General features: G+C 38.1%; 2 protein-coding genes across 4 annotated transcripts in view; one reads left to right on the top strand and one right to left on the bottom strand.

The window, feature by feature from the left end:
• The window catches only part of btbd7 (BTB (POZ) domain containing 7), a 46,906-nt gene extending 40,547 nt beyond the window's left edge, over positions 1 to 6,359 (bottom strand). For 2 of the 3 annotated variants that reach the window (XM_066676802.1, XM_066676804.1), the window contains exon 1: positions 5,888 to 6,359. The gene's annotated coding sequence lies outside the window, so the exon portion shown is untranslated. Of the gene's footprint in view, positions 1 to 4,357; positions 4,442 to 5,887 lie in introns of all 3 variants that reach the window. The other variant, XM_066676803.1, reaches the window with a different exon arrangement.
• A 4,876-nt stretch (positions 6,360 to 11,235) lies between these two features.
• On the top strand, positions 11,236 to 12,937 carry si:dkey-85n7.8 (COX8 domain-containing protein). The gene is made up of 2 exons (XM_066677714.1): positions 11,236 to 11,504; positions 12,492 to 12,937. Exons 1-2 carry the CDS (start codon positions 11,385 to 11,387, stop codon positions 12,600 to 12,602), a joined length of 231 nt encoding a protein of 76 aa, XP_066533811.1. The 5' UTR covers positions 11,236 to 11,384; the 3' UTR covers positions 12,603 to 12,937.
• Positions 12,938 to 19,877: the final 6,940 nt, after the last annotated feature.

Here is a 19,877-nt window from a genome sequence, read left to right as displayed (position 1 = left end):
CAGCAGGAAATCTTTGATAAAAATATAAACTATAAGTAATATACTTAAAAGATAAAATTAAAAAGTACAGAAATGTACAAATACTCAAGAAAAGGCTTGTCATATGACAACTTATGATTTTGTTTTGAAAAGAATTTGTTTTGCTTTAATCCAATGTGAATTTGCTTTCATTTCAAAAAGATAAAATTATTGGTTATTAATATTGGTATCGGCTACTCCAAGGCGCTAATTATCAGTTATGGTATTGACCAAAAAAATTCTAAATCAGTGAATCATTATTGAAGAATTTGTTTTTTATTATTTGGACTAGGACTGGACGGTATCCATGGTATCCATTTTTCATACCATCATATCGTCTCAAAAATATTAACATGATAAACGGTATTACTGTGGGGTTAGGGGCACACTGTTGTGCTGGATGAGCCTCATATCTGAGAGTGTGAGTGGAATGAAGGGCTTCTGGCGCTGTGCAGTTCAGCTCAGCACAGTCTGACAGTGCACCACTGACCAGTGGTGGACTAAGTACACAAACCACGTACTTGAGTAAAAGTAGATACATAAAGGTAAAATATTACTCCAGTAAAAGTAGAAGTCCTCGTTTTCATGGCTAAATTGGAGCAGCCTGGTGGCCTTCATTAACTGCACATTGCACCAGTAAGAGCAGAGTGTGAAGGTTAAATTAGCAGAGGGTAAGAGCAGAGTTTTACTCAAAATATTGCAACGCACACAAGATTGTGTGTGACATACCAGAGTTCAGAAGAGGACTAATTGTTGGTGCACGTCTTGCTGGCGCATCTGTGACCAAGACAGCAAGTCTTTGTGATGTATCAAGAGCAACGGTATCCGGGGTAATGTCAGCATACCACCAAGAATGACAAAACACATCCAACAGGATTAACTGTGGACGCAAGAGGAAGCTGTCTGAAAGGGATGGTCGGGTGCTGACCCGGATTGTATCCAAAAGACATAAAACCATGGCTGCCCAAATCACGGCAGAATTAAATGTTCACCTCAGCTCTCCTGTTACCACCAGAACTGTCCAGCTCCACAGGGTCAATATACACGGCCGGGCTGCTATAGCCAAACCTTTGGTCACTCATGACAATGCCAAACATTGGTTTCAATGGTGCAAGGAGCACAAATCTTGGGCTGTGGACAATGTGAAACATGTATTGTTCTCTGATGAGTCCACCTTTACTGTTTTCCCCACATCTAGGAGAGTTAAGGTGTGGAGAAGTCCCAAAGAAGCATACCACCCAGACTGTTGCATGCCCAGAGTGAAGCATGGGGGTGGATCAGTGATGGTTTGGGCCGCCATATCATGGCATTCCCTTGGCCCATTACTTGTGCTAGATGGGCGCGTCACTGCCAAGGACTTCCGAACCATTCTGGAGGACCATGTGCATCCAATGGTTCAAACATTGTATCCTGAAGGTGGTGCCGTGTATCAGGACGACAATGAACCAATACACACAGCAAGACTAGTGAAAGATTGGTTTGATGAACATGAAAGTGAAGTTGAACATCTCCCATGGCCTGCAGAGTCACCAGATCTAAATATTATTGAGCCGCTTTGGGGTGTTTTGGAGGAGCGAGTCAGGAAACGTTTTCCTCCACCAGCATCACGTAGTGACCTGGCCACTATCCTGCAAGAAGAATGGCTTAAAAATCCCTCTGACCACTGTGCAGGACTTGTATATGTCATTCCCAAGACAAACTGACGCTGTATTGGCCGCAAAAGGAGGCCCTACACCATACTGATAAATTATTGTGGTCTAAAACCAGGTGTTTCAGTTTCATTGTCCAACCCCCCTGCATCTTTCCTTTTGATTTGTGTGTTAATAAAACCTTAAGGTGTCTGAACAAATCTTGCTGCTCCGCACTGCCCTCCACGTGACATACAGCGGCTTAGTTGCTAGGAAACTAACAAACAGGTGCTGCACTAAAACGAGTGAAAATATTTAGTCACTTTAAACAAATAGTACTAAAGGCTGACTTTGTTTGTATCAACTCTTCTGTGAATTCAAGACTAAGTAATCACTTTCGGTTCATAGAACTGCTATGAATTAAAATCATTTATACCATTTAGGATTTGGCTGTATTTGAGTCATCAGTAACTACTATTAATCCATATATACTGTTTATAGATCTGTAGATGGCACAAATCACTCACCGACAGTGAGAGTCAGTTGGAGATTTATTAAACACAAAATGCGAAGCAAGGTCAAAACCAGAAGAAATATTCCAAAACCCAAAAATCAGTTCAGAGAGTTTAAAAGTAAAAAAAAGTATCAGGAAGAAAGAAAGAAAAATAAAACCATAGCCTGTTTAAGTACAGAAACAAACTATTTACATTCGCTTTGTTAGTGACCACCACTGACACGTGTTGACGAGAAAAAAAAACATTTTGGAGAGAAAATTTCAGCGATGGGTGCAGAAAAAATGTGATAATAAGTGAAATTACAACAGACTCGTAGCTGTTTAGAAGCATAGCTGGCCAGCTAACAGGCACTTGTTGTTTAGCAAACATATTTAGAGGATAATGCCTCATACCTTTGAGTATAAAGTTGAGTGAGGTTTCTTCTGAGTATTTTGTCTGTTTTCAGCTTGTTTTCCCTCGTTTAAACCAAAGTCAGTGGCAAACTCAACTGCAGTGGGCTATTGGGCTTGTGGTTTTCCCCACCCCTTTTTAAAATGTGACATCACTAGTCAGTAAGCTCCCGCAGCGCCCCCAACCTGCGGCTCTCTTAAACGCACGTGAATTAACTTTTTGTACTTGGCCTTGTACTTAATCACAGAACAGAAATTTGAGTCAGCAGACACGTCATAATTTTGAAATATGGCCCTCATTTTGATATACCATCCACATTTTAAATACCGTATTACTGTTATACCGCCCAACCCTAATTTGTACAGTCACTTTTTCCCTGAATATTTCATACAGCATTCTGCCATTTTGCATGCAAAATACTGTGTGTTTTCTCCTGTGGAGTGACCAAACAAAATGTGGAGTGGGCCAAAGTTTCCAAAATGTGGTACTAACATGCACATGTGGCCATCCAGACTGTGAAAACAAGGGGATGAGACCAGCAAACATCATGTGTGGCTTAATTCTGTGCTCATTACTCCATCAGGATGCCCTTAAAACAATGTATCTTTACAATGAAATTAGATGCTTGCTGCTATATCAATGTTTAAAATGGCAGATATTACACCTTAAAAATTAATTTTAATTAAGGGCAATCAAATATTTTTATATTCTAGCAGGGTTAGCTGGAGCCTTGGCTAAAATAAAACACATGTGACAACATGCGCTGGAGGTTAACCGAAGGAAATGAAAGCAAAACATCAATTTGAGTGTTTGGTAAATTAAGCTAGCTATAACCATACATTTATGCAAATGCATCCAACCAAAGCCATGCATCTAATCAATCAGATGATAGCTGATGTTTGTACAATGAGTCCACAATGCAGTGTGTGAAACATTATAAAACAATAGCACAAAGTGAGCTTGACGATGCAGGGAACTCATCTATTCCACACATGCAAACAGCTGAAGAGGGTAAATATTTTAATATTCATTACATGCACCAGAACAGTGAAACTACCCAATTCAGATGACTTACCATGTATTAGTTTGTTTTAGAAACAAATAAAGATGGGAGTATCAAACCTCAGCAGACACAGCTGAAGTCATGAATGCATATGACACTCCAGGAGACATATCATGTGTTTGTTGTACATTACAACGCAGCAAACATGATACAGTATAACTGCGAGAGGTTTTGCTGCGTAGCACACAAACTGCAATTATGCACTAATGCAGCCTTAATAGAGGGCCTTGTTGCACCATAGCAACTGCAATCTTACTGCTCATTTCAAAGTGCTAAAGCTACAGTAGCGCTTAAAGAAAAGCAACTCTTACAGAAAATGACTGAATACAAATTTGCTTGAACAACTTGTTAAACGGACAATGCCAGTTTCCTGTTTGACCCTGGTGCTGTCCAAAATATACACCAGCATCACAACTCCTGCATTGTGAGGCCATTTAAGTACAAAATAATTTTGTTAAATTCACAATGAATTACTGATAGAGAACACTCATGTAACACAGAACAATGCTAGAATATCAATGCCAATTTACACATGTAACATAAACAAACACGTGACTTAAATGATGCTCCTCATAGCACAAAAAAAAAAACACGACCCCGCTGTGAGAACTCATGACAGTATGGGTATGACATTTTTTATACTTTTATTATTTTATACTTTTATTTCAGCACATAACCTAAAATCTCTGTTATTTGAATTTATGTGACTAGAGTGTTTTTGAGATACACACACACACACTTACTATGAGGAATGTATAATGACGGCATTCTGGTCAAGATTATGTTTCAATCAGGCCCAGCACAAATGTAACATGAGGAAAGCAGCACTGAAATAAAAAGAAAGGCAAGATGCTGATGAGGTCAAGAAGAAGGAGCTTTCACTGATTCATAACGAAATAAACACATACTTGCAGAATAAAACTAAAGCTGGAGCAGGGCCACTGAATTTGTGAAGAGGAAATGACACAAAACATAGACTAATATGCAAAGCTGTCTACAGCATACACGTGTCCTCTGCATCCCATCCAAGTTCACATCATCATCATCTTTTCTGCTTAATCCATTTCAGGGTCGGAGTAAGTTCATGACATCAGAAACAATATTCCCAAAAGGTGAGCTTCATCATTAAAAATACCCAAAGTTCATTTCTCCCAAGTAATGTGGACAAATTATTTTCCCTCTCACAGAGCATGTGGAGACTGAATAAGAAACCTGTATAGCACGAGAAAGTCAGACCACTTATTTGCCTTGTGATCTATACAGGACATATCAATCCCTTCTTTTAGACATTCAGACAAACTGTTGCTTTTTCATTTTACAGATTTCATATATATCTATAAAAATGAAAATATAATTTAAAAAACAATGCCAGGAATTAATTTACATTTTCAGGCCAGTTTTTTTTTTATCTTCTTTAATTGTTAATTACTTCATGTTCAGATTAATTTATTAGTTTTTATGTTGAGAGAGAAACAAAGACATTTACCTATCCTTTAAAATATTACTGTATTTTGTAGAGCGTTGTAAGAGCTTGATTTAAACAGATACACCTATCTGCTGCCTGTCTCGTTATTAATTTTAATCCATATAGTAACCTACTACAAACTAGAGTGCATAGTTAACGAGTTTAAATGTTTATGTTCTGTCAGTAACGGTACTGTTCATTAACAATTTCATTTAGTAACACTTCACTTCAACCGTTAAGAATATTATTATCTACGTTGACTCGGCTCAAAATGAACCATCAGGAGCGTTTACATTTTGCACGAAAAGTTACGATGAAACCACAAATCCGTGTTTAAAATCCCTCTACGCATTCACCTTCAGCTTACTTCAGGGAGGGCATTAGCTATGTTCTGAATTAGTAGGGCAGTTTTCCAACCAAAAAAAGAATTTTATCACTGTTATTAAAAGACAGAAGAATATACCAGCTAACATTTGAGGCTGAAGTTCGATTGTTATTCCCAGTTCCACCTTAAAGGTGCAGTATTTACACGGGACTCCTACATCATTTAAGGTGGAACGCGGAATTCGACTAAGACGCCAACTTCAGCTTAATCTATCTAGATATCTAGCTAGCTCAACTTCTCGTGAATATATGCCTGCTTCAACTCTCAAGTTTGCTAAAGGCTTTAACGTTTAAATTGCGGTTTTGTAGCATTGTAGCTAAACATGTCACTAGGCTTGTTTCGTTGGAGAAATAAGGCAGGCGATATGTAAACACACACAGCTGCTAGTTAGAGAAGACGTTTAATGTTAGCAGTCTTACTTACCTCTTCTGTTAAGTTTTGACTTCGATTTATAGAAGAAACACACTATATCCGTTCCCTTTTGATATGTCTCTTTTCCCTAAACACGACTTCTCGACAAGTTTAAACCAGCTAGTGGTCTAGTTCACTCCTAAAAACTCGTCATTTTATGAGTACGGACTCATCCATGATGCTAGCCAATGCTAGCGAGCTACTTTTTGTACAGTAGCTAACGTTACCCTCGGACTGGTCGTCGTCATGTTTCTAGGCTCTAATCGGATTCTCCGAATTAACCGAAGTCGTCAGCAAAACTTTTAGCGAAACTGCTCGCTTCTTAGTCCACAGATGCGCTCTGTTCCAGCAGCAAAACAGACCCCGTCGCTTTAGGTGTATATCCCGACCCTCACACGGGCTTTTAACTCTGTTAACTACGCGGAAAACGGACGGTTTTCCATACAGACTGAGAGCTACATCTCCAGGCTGGAGCTCCACTAGCGCCCCCCGTTCCTCAGATTCGGAAACACTGAGACACAGGCTCTGAGAGTGACACCAAGACTCAGAGAGAGATTGTGACTTCGAGAAAGAGACACTATCTCGGACTCAAAGAGAGAGACGCTTTGATTCAAATGTTAAAAGGGACTGTCTCAGACAGATGAACAGACTAATTAAGACAAAGAGAGAATGATTCAGAGAAGATACTGTGACTCTGAAAAAAAAATATATATATATATATATATGTAATAACTCTTATTTTAATTGTATTTTAATCTATTTCCTATAAGACAGTGTCTTATATTCTTTTAAATATTGCAAATAGTCGATGTACTGTGTAGTATTTTACATGCAATACTTCCCCGAACAGACTAAAAAGATACTAATTCTGCTTCTCAGAAAATACAAGAAGTGGAACTGTGGAATCTTTTGTTACTATTTCTTGGAAGGATACAGACGTATACTCTATTACTGGTTAAGATGAGAAAAATATCTGATTTATGTAAATGAAACGGAACATGAAACTAGACTTGATGGATACACGGTCCTTTGACTCCAACTTGTGGTTGAGGGAAGTAATGCAGCAAAAAAAAATGCGTTTAGGAAGCAGCTCCAAGTGGGTGGTTCATCTCCAAGTAGGAGGTACAAATTAAACCTGTCTCTAACCCTAAACCTAACCCCAGACCTAAGCTCCTACTTGCTGGTATCTGCCTACTTGCTGTGTACATGCTTATTTGCCTGTTGGCCATAACCCTAAATGGCAAGTTTTCATATTTTGTTAAATTGTTCGCGTGGGGCCCCAAGTGGCCTGGGCCCTTGGGCACGTGCCTATAAAACCCTTGGGATAATCCGGGCCTGATAATGGCACACACATATACTTTACTGCAGTCTTGAATCTGGTTATAATTTGTCTTTATATATTTATTGCTACGTTAATGTTTTCCTGGGATATATGGCCTGGTATATCTTTAATTGGCATATCTTTTTTCTTAAAGTGGTATATTTATTTTCTTAAAGTGAAGTGCATTCAAGGAGCAGGTATGTTGTATGAATGCAAGGTCAGTGAGTACTTGCCATATATAAAATTATGAATTGCTGGTACTATGCTTTTGTAACTGAGTGTGTTTAATTTGCTACCAATTCTTAGATGGGGCTTGGACAGTTATATGGTGTTAAGTCTAATTTAAATTATTTTTTTGGCAAGTTTTATGTAATAATAAAAAAGTATTAAATATAATATGTGAAAAACAATAGTGTCTTAGCACAATAATAAAACTGATATATATTTGAAGAAGTCACAGCCTGGTTCTGAGCATAACACACTTTTCAAATATGTCTGCTTTAACCACTCATTTTCAGTCTGATGATACATTGTCAAATGATGGTTTCAAGTTGTTAAATTTATTGTATATCACTGATTAATACAGTTTTTAAAAAGTGAATGATTGATTCCCACATGATATATACGTGTGGTGTGGTAGGTGTGGGTTTAAGTGTTGATAAGTATGTTAATTGAAGTCTATAAATCATTCACTATAGCTTTAACTAATTGTTTGAAGAGAAAATTAGTTGTTTTACATGTTTAATCACATTCACTTCTCACAGTTTTAAGCTGAAGAACATTAAAATGACATTGAATCAATGCAATAGAAATCAGTTTCACCTTAAGTGTCCCCAAACTGTCTTTGTTCTTATAAATATGTTATGATTATGGATGTTCAGTTCTGCAAACACCACTCCTGCCCATCACCAAGCTGTTAGACAAAGCTCCATCACTCCAGAAAACACAGTTCCACTGCATTCCAGCCTAGTGCCCACTAACCCACCAGTCGACACTGAGCACTGGGCACGTTGACTTTAGACATGTGCTGTTGCTCCAGAATGTCCCATTCTACTACCAGTACTTTTTCATGCTTATTGTACAGTTTGGTTGCGTTTCGGTGGAGTTACCTTTGAGTTGTTGTAATGAAAGCGTGGGACAGTTGTATTATCTCTGGTGTAAACTTATTCCCTGGAGATCATCCTTTAACAGTCAAGACTGCAGTGTTGTCTGGCAAACCTGACAACAAAGATCTGCTTGTCTAATGTTGTCACTAATATGAATGAACCTCAGAGTTACAGGCTACAGAGAGAAAGCACAGCTGGGCTGTCTCCCCCATTTTCCCCTTCCTTTAATCTAATCTCTTAATCAGATCATAATTTGGACGGCATTGTACTCCACATGGCAGTGGGTGTACAGAAAGCAGACAGCCAGGTGTTTCTCTGTTTAGTGGCTGCCACATTTCAGTAAGAAGCTTCCTGTGAGTTCCTATCAAGTAGCAGCTTGTTTAGCTGAAAACGAATGTTGAAGTATCATTAAATGAGCATGAGCCACTCTCTCTGAGAGTGTTACATCAGTTAAACTGACTTGTACTCTTTCTTTTCATCAATTGATCCCAGTTTTTATGCATTTAGTATTTTATTCTTGAGGTTAAACATTTAGATTTTACATTATTAAAATGACTTATATGTGCCTCTTATGCTCACAAGTTCACACACACATTTTATTTCACATGCGTTTTTTACAGTCAGTTTACATTTTGAGTACTTTTTTGAGTACTTTTCACAATCTGAGTATATTTAATACTGGACAGACTAGATTTACAGTTTGAACCATTCATTAACAAGAGCACTGCAAGGTAAAATTAACAATAACAACAATAATAATAATAATTTATATAACACATCTTCCTAAAGCTCAGAGTGCTTAACAAATATTAAGTCAAATAAAAACCCATAAACATAAACGTAAAAAACATAACCAGAAAAATAACAACAATAATAATAAATGAAAATGAATAATAAAAACAGATAAACAATTAAAACATGGAAATAAAGTGCAAGCAAGCAAGCGTGTGCAAAACAAGAGGCACGCAAAGACATAATAGAGGCATATAATAGATAACAACATGTAAGTAGCACACCGTAAAAATAAGGATTTGTGATAAAAGCAAATTAGTGATAACGGACTACATGTATCATTAACTGTCGTATAACAACCCTGAACTGGATAAGCGGTTACAGACTGAATGAATGTCTTGTAACAATACATGTGAGTCTAATAGGATACATAGTATCCTAATACATAGTCTAATAGGATATTAGAAGCTACTGTACATTAGTGGCCATTCTACAAGAAGAACAGAAAGCACATCAGACTAACAAGTGCACTGTAGAACTTTTTCTCATTATTATAATTCAGGGTTCTGCAGTCATGTGAAAAATTTAGGACACTCCATGATCATCTTTGTCTTTTTGAACATGTTTAAACATATAAACATTTGAGCTTCATTTGAACAGTACTGAGAGATGGGGCTTATATAACTAAAGAAATAAAACTGAAGATATGATTTATAAACATAAGTTGTAAAATGTAATGAACAAAAATGTACATTTCTTGTGAGGAATATGTTAGGACACCCTATGCCCTAATAGCTGGTATTTCCCCCTTTGGCCCAAATAACCTCAATTAGATGTTTCCTGTAACCATCTACCAGTCTCCGACACTGACTGGGAGGTGGTTTTTCCCATTCCTCCGTGCAGAATTCTTTCAGCTCTGTGATATTTGAGGGATTTCGTGAATGCACAGATCACCCCACAGCATCTCAGTAGGATTAAGATCCGGGCTCTGATTTGGCCGTTCCAGAACTCTCCGTTTCTTACTTTTGAGCCATTCCTTGTTTATTTACTGGAATGTTTTGGCTCACGGTCATGTTGCATAGTCCACGTCCACTTCAACTTCAGTTTTTGGAAAGATAGTCTCACATTTTCTCAAACACCTTCTGATACAGTAAAGAATTCATAGTAGATTCTATGACTGAGATCTTGCCAGGCCCCTGTTGCAGCAAAGCAGGCACAAACCATGACATTTCCACCTCCCTGCTTCATGATTGGTATGGGGTTCTTGTGCTCAAATGCTGTGCCGGTCGTCTTCTTTTACTGTGCCCAAATAATTCAGCTTTAGATTCATCTGTCCAAAGCACATTTTTAAAAAAGTATAAAAAGACAAAGGTTTTCATGGGATGTCCTAATTTTTTTACATGATTGTTCATTTTAATGAAACCCCATTGATGTGAAAGAACATTGATGTGCCAAAATAAAACTTACAGCACAACTTTATCAAAACCTCTTTTTATATACCTCTGCTGTAGTGAAAAATAGCAAGTACACAAGTTGCAAGTACACAGTACAACAAATCAGGGACCTCCAAAATCTGTGTAAATAACATTGGGAATAGAGGTTCTTAATTTACTGAGGGAAGTATATTTGGGAAGTATCTTCAAATAGTTTGATGACCATTTTAATGAACACTTTGTCAATATGAAACCAATTAAAGCAGCTACATCAGAAGAGGTCCAAAACAAAGATGTTCATGTATGCTATTTACTAAGTTGTGGTGCTGTTACTATGTCTTTTTCCTAATGCAGTTCTGTGTTAAAATGTTCATCATATTTCTGGAAACATATTTCACTCCATGGCTCTGAACAGAAGGATGGCAGTAAAATTTCACGCTGTCTTTGACTTTTTAGCCTTCACACATTTATATTGTGCAAGGTTAAAAGAGGTTAATACACTCTACAAATTTATAGACTTTTGGGCCAATTTTGACAACAGAAAGTAATTTCTGACTTCCATTAATCAGTAACAAAGTGTTTGCCTTTGTGTTACATCCAGTCTTGACCTTAGCAGTCAATGAATCGTTTTGATCAGACATGTGTGTGTATAAATCTGTCTGTGATGTGGCTCTCTGGGAAAGTTAACTCCGGCCGGCCGGCCTCTACAGATCCCGCCCTCATAGGGGCTGGATTTGGGGGATAAGGTTCATATCCTGGTCAATTTAAGAGGATGCACTCACATATTCTCAAGCACTTGAGTGGAGAGCTTCAGGGGTTGCATACACTCAGCACCCCTCACTCTCTTGCTCTCCCTCGTTTTTCTCTTTCTCTCTCTTACATAAACCTTTGGTCTGACCCTCTGATCTGTTGTGGAGATGCTGGTGGGTCTGAGTGGGGTCATGCAGCTCAGGAGCATGACCAGGGCCAGTGTCATCCTGCAGAAACGCAGGTCCAGCATTTACAGTAAACCACCGAAGACCAAGATTGGACCTGGGGTAAGTGGAATAATACAAGTAGTTACTGAGAATGTTTCCAAATTTTTGGCTTCCAAAACTTACACATTATATTGAACGGTTTATAGCAATTTATCATCCAGGAATGATTAAAGCATGAGTTGAAAAGTTTATTATCGTTCTCACAAGAGAGCATTTTTATTTAGCATGTGTCTCTATATGATGTTTCATGTGCAATGTATTTCATTAATATTCTAAATCTACCAGCCTATTTAACCCTAATGCTTTAGCTTTCTATTGTTATGCTGATGTTCATAAAACTAGATGTTTTATATAAATGTGTGACATTATTATTATTATTATTATTTCTTCTAATTATTAATAACAATCATTGTTCATGCATAAACTAAGATCAGTTTGTAAGATGGTACTTCAGAATTCAAGTAGATGATTATGTTCATTGCTGATGATGTCTCAAAGACTAGAGCAGATAAAGTTTGAAGGTTTTTCTATAATAATCAAATGATTGAATAAATTGTGGAGGAAATGAGAGGTAGCCTATATTTACAGTTAATTATACAATTTGCATAGAGTAAGCCCAGTCCTTCAGCCCACCTAATCTTTTATATAATACATCAATTTTACTTCAACAACCTAATCATCAAGCCCTTGATTAGCTTCACTTGGATCAAGCAGAGCAGGAAAAACATGATTATGGACAAGGTGTTCTATAATTAATATATCTTTACTTTAGTCTCTTCAGTGTCATCAGCAAAAATTCTATGGTAAAGGACAAAAGAGGAATACATGTTGTTTGCTAACTACTATGAAAGTAATATGTACACTTTAACGATGCAATTAATGACCTCCCAGAAATACAGGGTTTAGTTTTAAGAGTGACAACACCACAGTCATGATGGAGATACGCCAGTGATCTGTGTGCTTGTAATCTCTTTGAGATCATTGTAAGTTATACAGCCTTTGCAGGGTTATATTTATAGATAATGTTTTTTTCTGTATTTCCCACAGCAAAGTTTCTTCATCATGTCTGTGTTTGCTTTTGCACTCCTGGCTCCGGCTGGGTGGATTCTGCATCACCTCCCTGAGTACAGACAGAGACCTCAACCTCCACCATCCTAAAGAAGATCAGCTATAACCCAGATGCTACACACTATACACCACACAGGCTGCCTCTAAAGCATTATTCACCCAATATAACTACATCAAATAATAAAACACTTAAACATCACAACATCTGAGAGAGAAAGTTTAATTGTGAAACTGTGAACAAAATATGAAGCCTCAGTTCCTTATGTGTCGGTTCAATGGTGTTTAATGCCTTAGGACTGTGGCCCCTATTGCCATTGCAGTGAACATTTGTATGGCACTTATTTTGTGTAAAATGGCAGCACATTTTATTTCTTGAAATAAATATGAACACAAACTCTTGTTCATGAACACAAACTCTTGTTCATTCCCTGTCATTTGTTGTATTTCCCCTGCAACTATTATCCATGGTAGATATTCACCTCTGATTTCATTAATAACATCTATGGGTTGGTTTTATCAACATGTGTTGCTTGGCCGCATCTATATTTAAGATGCCCATGATGAATCCATCTTGTAAACACAGTATCTCTGTACAGCAACCTGGGTGGTGAGAGAAAATTACACAGTGCACTGATAACATCATCACACTAACATTCAACCATCAGCAGCTGACAACAGACTGAAAGTTTAAATCCACAGAGGAGCAAAGGAAACTCAATTAGGGCCAGTCACACTATGAGAGAAGGACATGGATTGGAAATGTCAGGCTTCAACTTTAAAGTGTAAATAAATGATGTTTGGTTGGTACAGATATTTTCTTTGGGGTAGTGTAGTGGGTAACACCACTGCCCTTCATGCAGCAGACTGGGTTCAATGCCCAACTTGAGAAAGAACACCATGCTACACCCATTGCACACCCAACAGTGCACAAACCTCCCTCTATAACATCAAAAACTTTGGGGCAATGGGATAGGCCACACTTTCTCTCTATTTTAACGTAAAAACACAAACACAACACGACAAAACAACGCTATGCATCAGCAATGACATTTCAGTTTTAAAACATTACAATTTACTATCATTTGTAAATGGAATATGTGTCCTGTGCCACCTCTGACCACATTGTCAGTTTACTTTTTTCTCTCCAGATCAGGGGATGTGCAATGAATTATAGCAAATATTTGCCATGTAGGGTATATCTGTACATTAGCAGTGCATTGTGGGCTTTTGTGATGTGCTATAGTGAGTCAGATTTATGACTGGAACTCATCCCTACTAAATGTCCAACAGATTATATTGTGCCGTAGCTATTACTAGAATATGGAAGGTTTCCGAATGCACATAGAGCTGCTCTTGATGAGAGTAACTGCCAAATGCTGTAACTCTAATCATGGAATTCAAGGCAGGGATGTACTTCAACAAAAATTATGAGATTTGTTAGATTAATACTGCTAAACTACTTACACATATATCGATTAAAAACAACAGCTAGCTAGTAAGCATTTCAGCAGCTCATGTAAGCAGTTAGCCATTGGAAAAGTATACAATTGTGGGGAAATGCTGTTCTTTTTGGTTTGTTTGCATTCAGAAGTTCCACATTTCCACACTGGCGCAGTATGTTTCAGGGGGAAAAAGTGTGTTTGTACCTGGCTGAAGTTTAACTTGCTTTGTTTTGTAGCACTTTCAGTAATGCATTCATTCATTTATTCATTCATTCATTCATTGTCTGTAACCATTTATCCAGTTCAGGGTTGTGGTTTCAGTAATGCAGTTTCCTGAATATGTAGACATTCCACATTAAGTAATATAAAAGAGCAAAAATAAGTCAATAACCCACCTGTGGAGCAGGAACAGAGCAATGTCCTCATCTCAGTTTGTACTTTTAACATTTGGAGATCTGTCTGCTGTCTAAAATCTCCAGATGCCTTTGCTCTGCCATGAGCAGAGCGTGAGAGAAAGCCTTGCACCAGACTGAGACACTGTGAGAAAACATCTTTAGAATTTTACAGAAGTGTTTTACAGAAGTGATTGAAATCCTGAAAAACTTAAGAAAGAAACTCTGTGTACGGTTAACATAAAAGTAAAGCCTAAGCAGGGATGATGAAAATGAACAATATTACAGGCTATGTATGACATGGTTTGGAAGGGAAATATTTTGTGTTTACTATTGCTTTTATTTATGAAATGTCATTTAGTAAGAACCCTCAATCCCTCATTCTGCACCCAATTTCTTAAGAAGAAGAAGACCCCTCTCCCTGTAATTAGTACTCTGTTTATGTCAAGAGTTTTATTGATGATGCTGATTCTAAAGCTCTCTGGAGGGATATTGAGTAGATTGTTTTGACCAGACTGCAATGACCTCTGCTGGAAACATCCTAAAGTCCCCAGTGTTTGTTTTCCCGGAACAGGGGGATCACTGCTCACAAACATCATGTCACTAACACAGCTTTCCCAATGGGTTTCTCTGGTTAAGATGCACAGTTCCCAAAACATTGCTATTGCCAATGTACATTTTATGTAAATATACAGTTTGGAGACACCTTAATTTTTGCTACGGGCGTTTTCACTTACTGGCACCTTGCTTAAAAACAAGGACTTGATATTGTTACAAAGCTGTGAAGATGAGGGCCTCAGTATTCGGTTGGCCAAAGTCACGTCATTTTATGTGGGTTTGTGTTTTTACTTGAAATAGTATTGTAAATGGAACTAGTGCAAAGATATACAGTGTATAAACGTGTCAAACTCAGCTGTCTTGGTGCAAAATCCCTGTTTATTTAATGTCCAGTAAATGTAATCTACATTAGTTTGATGCTAACCTGGCTCCTGTTCGCAGCCTAGGCTCATGCCTGCATTAGTACTCTGACTTGTTACTGTATTCAAACTCCACTAAATTAACTTAATAGCTAAGCTTTTAAAATTTGTTTTGGAAAAATGGAAGAAGCTGAGACTTGCTACTTTTGCTAGTTCAATTAAGATTTAATGGTTTTGAATTTGTCCAAATCCTGCTGAAAGCTTAAATGTATTAGTTCTGCCCTCCTTCACTAAAATATCACATAAGTAAACCATATGTAAACAAATGTAAAAACAAGCAAGCAAACAAACAAAAAAGATATGAAGCACCAATTTCTTAAGGACTTAGGAAGGGTATTTATTTTGGGCTTTACCTTCTTATTGCTGAAATGTCACAGACAGCTGTTTGAAAAATAGAATACTTATGAGTTCTAATATCACACATGACATTGTTCATGTAAAAATGTGACTGTTTGTAAAGTGTTAGATAAATTCATGTAGACAAACACAAGCTTTGTAGGATTAGATGTCCTGGAAAATCTGAATGGTGTTGGTGGGCTGGCATATTATTCTCTTTTGGGCCAGTAGGGGGAACTCATGCAATAAATGTAACAAACAGTGATCACCCATGTTCCAACATTAATTTTTGGGGGGTTTTATAAGTTAGAGTCTGTTAAGATGGAATAGAATGTAGGTGTGTGCTTCTAAGATGTGAACAATGCAATCTTGTCGCGTGGTATGCTGGGATATAAAGCCGTGGGTGCAAAAGTGCCAACGAATCGTCTTGTTGTCAATGGCAACGGCAAAAAATTTAATGATATTACAGGAGAAATGTTTCACAGCATGCTGTGCTCCCTGCATGGGGCTGAGTAGCCACAGACCGGTCAGAGAGGCTGTTCTATCCACTTGTTCAAATCATCTACACTTGGCCTGTGACAATGGAGTGGAGTGGTATATGAGGGTGGCATGGGCTGATAAATCCTGCAAACCCTTCAAAATCACAGGTGCAGTGTTTACCAGTGGTAGTAAGAGCAACCAAGAAGAAAAATGGGAAGAAGAGCCACTGGAGGATGTTGATTTGAGAAAAATTCTTTAATCAGTTTAACATTTTTGGCTCAGGGTTGAATGTTTCCATCAAACTCAAGTCATTAAATTTCTGCTTGTAGCATCTGGGTGGTGCAGCAGGTAGTGTCGCAGTCACACAGCTCCAGGGACCTGGAGGTTGTGGGTTCGATTCCCGCTCCGGGTGACTGTCTGTGAGGAGTTTGGTGTGTTCTCCCTGTGTCCGTGTGGGTGTCCTCCGGGTGACTGCTTGTGAGGAGTGTGGTGTGTTCTCCCTGTGTGGGTGTCCTCCAGCTGACTGTCTGTGAGGAGTGTGGTGTGTTCTCCCTGTGTCTGCATGGGTTTCCTCCGGGTGCTCCGGCTTCCAAAAACACACTTTTGTAGGTGGATTGGCGACTCAGAAGCGTCCGTAGGTGTGAGTGTGTGTGGTGCCCTGTGAAGAACTGGCGCCCCCGCCAGGGTGTATTCCTGCCTTGCGCCCAGTGATTCCAGGTAGGCTCTGGACCCACCGTGACCCTAAACTGGATAAGCGGTCACAGATAATGGATGGATGGATGGAAGTGTAGCATCTACTGTATGATGTTCATTCTCAACAAAGTATTTCTTTGTTTCAAGAAGCTAAGCCACACAATTAAATAAACATTTGTTATATTCTTTAGACATTGTCAGCAATGGATGTGTTAACAGTCCCTTTTTTATGGCTTACTGCTAATGCTACTGTTTTATTATGAGTTTGAAACATTCTCATCCTTAACTGGAACAACCTGGTGCCTGCAGCCTGAGATGACTTGGAGCTGTGTGTTCTGAGGAAGAGCTTGATTGTTTTTCCTAGTTCACAAGATTATATAAAGGCGGGGGATAATGATTTATTATCATTATCTCATGGAGTGTGTACCCATTACCTCGAGTGCCCCTGTACGCTTATCAAAAGATGTAAAGGGATTAAAAGCATAGCCAATTATAGTTTGATACAGTTTAAATTTCTGGGAAAGCTGAGAACAGGACATGCTTCCAAGGCATCTTCTTTTTGATCTCTGTATTTTGAGTTAGGTGGCTTTGCGCTTCTTGCTCCTTTTGGCAGGATGTATACAATCTCTCACAGATTAACATTTAAATAAACCACAGTGCTGTCTCCAGTACAAACACTACTTCCTGATATTCTCACAAGTCAGAGAACAGAGCGTTCCCTTCTTATTACGATTATACAACCATAGTCCTGTAGTGAGCATGGTCAGCTCAGTCTGCAATGTCGCAGATAAATCTAAGCAAATTAATCACCAAAGTCACACAAACTATTACATCATTCCTAATGTCTAACATTCATTTCAGGTCTGTCTGCAGGGTCTGTGATTACTCAGAGCACTACAGGGTAATCTCTGCTTTAAATGGGAACGTAATGCCCATTATGCATTCACTGGGACTGTCTGAAGGCTAAGGTTGAAGCTACAAAGGTATGCCATTTCTGTCATATTAGAATTTGATTAAGTGATTTTAAAAATTGCACAAGTGTCCTCTTAGCTCAGATGTAATCTATCAAGTACACTCTCGAAATAAAAGGTACAGTAGAAGTACATTATTGGTCACTAAAGGTACAAAGAGTGTAAACAGTGCTTAAAACCCAGTTGTGTTCCCTAAAGGTGCATTATTTTCTCTTCTTCAGAAGGACAGGCGAATATTTGTAAGATTTCATTATTAGGGTGACCAGATGTCCTCTTTTACCCGGACATGTCCTCTTTTTTAGACTTAAAAAAATGCCCGGGCGGAATTTCACAAACGTCCGGGATTTTGTTTTTCTAGAGCTTACATAGTGTTTCGAGAAGTTTCGTTCACAAACTAGTCCCGCCCTCCCCTACTCCGATTGGTTCGCTTGAGTGAGAAGGGGGAAGTAGCCTAAAATCTTCTGATTGGACCGTCTGACTGTAGAGCTACCATTATTGGTCAATAACCTTCTCTGTAAACATTTAATTGGTCAGTCTGCACCAAATATGGTCGTCCAACCAAATATGCAACATTGAGGGTACCACCACAGAGACAAATTTTCTGACAGTGTAGGTTTGAAGGATCTTTAGTTCTTGTGCTGTAGCTAAGAGGCTGTAGCTAACGTAAGCTTACAGCATTCCTGTTAGTACTGCACATGTACAAACAATTAAACACTCGATTTAACCATGTCATGTTGAAAAACCTACAATATACTTGCCTAAGAGGTTTCTTACAAAATATGACATAGGGTAATGTACACAGATCAGCAAAAAAACAACAGAGCTAAATACAGAGTAGCAACAATCCCATGGCCACGATGGTATATCCTTTTGCTCATTTATCAGAAACTATTAGCAAGCTTCTTTGTGATTACTGAAAAACTTAACATGATTTGCAGATGTGCGATCATCTGGGCAGTTTGCCCAAGGCTAACTGGGAGCCAAGAGTTCCCGTTTGTTAGCTACGTTAGCCTCATTACCCTAAGATGAAATCTTCAGATACCAAACTGGTTTATGACTGCTTCTGAGATAAAGAATAACATGTTGTTGATTTCAAAATAAAAACATGTATCTCAATTTTTGTCAGTTTTTTTTTTGTTTACTACACCATTTGAACACAGCTGTTCTTAACATTGTGTGCAAAAATCATGATGAATGGACCAGTAGAAATGCACCAAAATTACTTTTTAAATGGACTTTAGTCAAAGTTATGCTTTATTTTCTTTTTCCTGTAAAGTTACTATTCTGGAGATACATGTTTTTGGACAATGATCGTGTGTAAAGGAGATTTTTCTCCAAACTAACTTTGGGTCACAGTGTCCTTGATTTGACGAGCTCAGTGTATTGTTGACAGACTTCTTCTCCAGAAGGATAATGAAGAGGATATCCGTGCAGGGCCGATGTATCGGAAGACTTGGTCGTTCCCACACAAGGACTTCCAATGCATTTATTTATTCAGATTGTAAGGATGTAAATGTTTGTATTGCCTAAGCAGTTTGTAGTAATGTTGGACTGATTGTTGCTTTCCGGTTTCTAAGTTTATTTTTGGCCTCCTTCTTTTTCCGATTACTTTTTCCAGGGTTATGTGAGGTGAAGTGTAATTATATAGATTATACACACATGTTACATTATATCTCAAAAGTTTGGAATCATCCCTCAAACTGAAAACATAGGGAAATATTATTTCCATGTGACGCTAGCAATGGAGAGGAATGCTATAAACAATGGCATTAATGACATTAAAATAATAAGAAAAAGTAAAATAAAAAGAAGAATATCAGATATATGTTCAGAGTAGCACAGAAATCTGTTTGGATATTTAGATTTTCAGTCAGATTTCTAATATTACAAAGTTTAGCTTGTCTTCTACGGAAAACTAATAATTCACTCTTAAAAACCCTTAACCCACACGGCACATTATTTTTAAATATATAAGCAAGGATTGATAAACAGGACCCATGCAAATTTGTCAAATTATTTTTTATTAGACTGAGGCAGTTGGAAGATTAAATGAGTTACACACCAAAATACATCT

Source organism: Hoplias malabaricus, chromosome 7 (genome assembly GCF_029633855.1).
Source record: "Hoplias malabaricus isolate fHopMal1 chromosome 7, fHopMal1.hap1, whole genome shotgun sequence".
In the NCBI taxonomy this organism is placed as follows: domain Eukaryota; kingdom Metazoa; phylum Chordata; class Actinopteri; order Characiformes; family Erythrinidae; genus Hoplias; species Hoplias malabaricus.
This window is presented reverse-complemented; position numbering and strand designations above follow the sequence as displayed.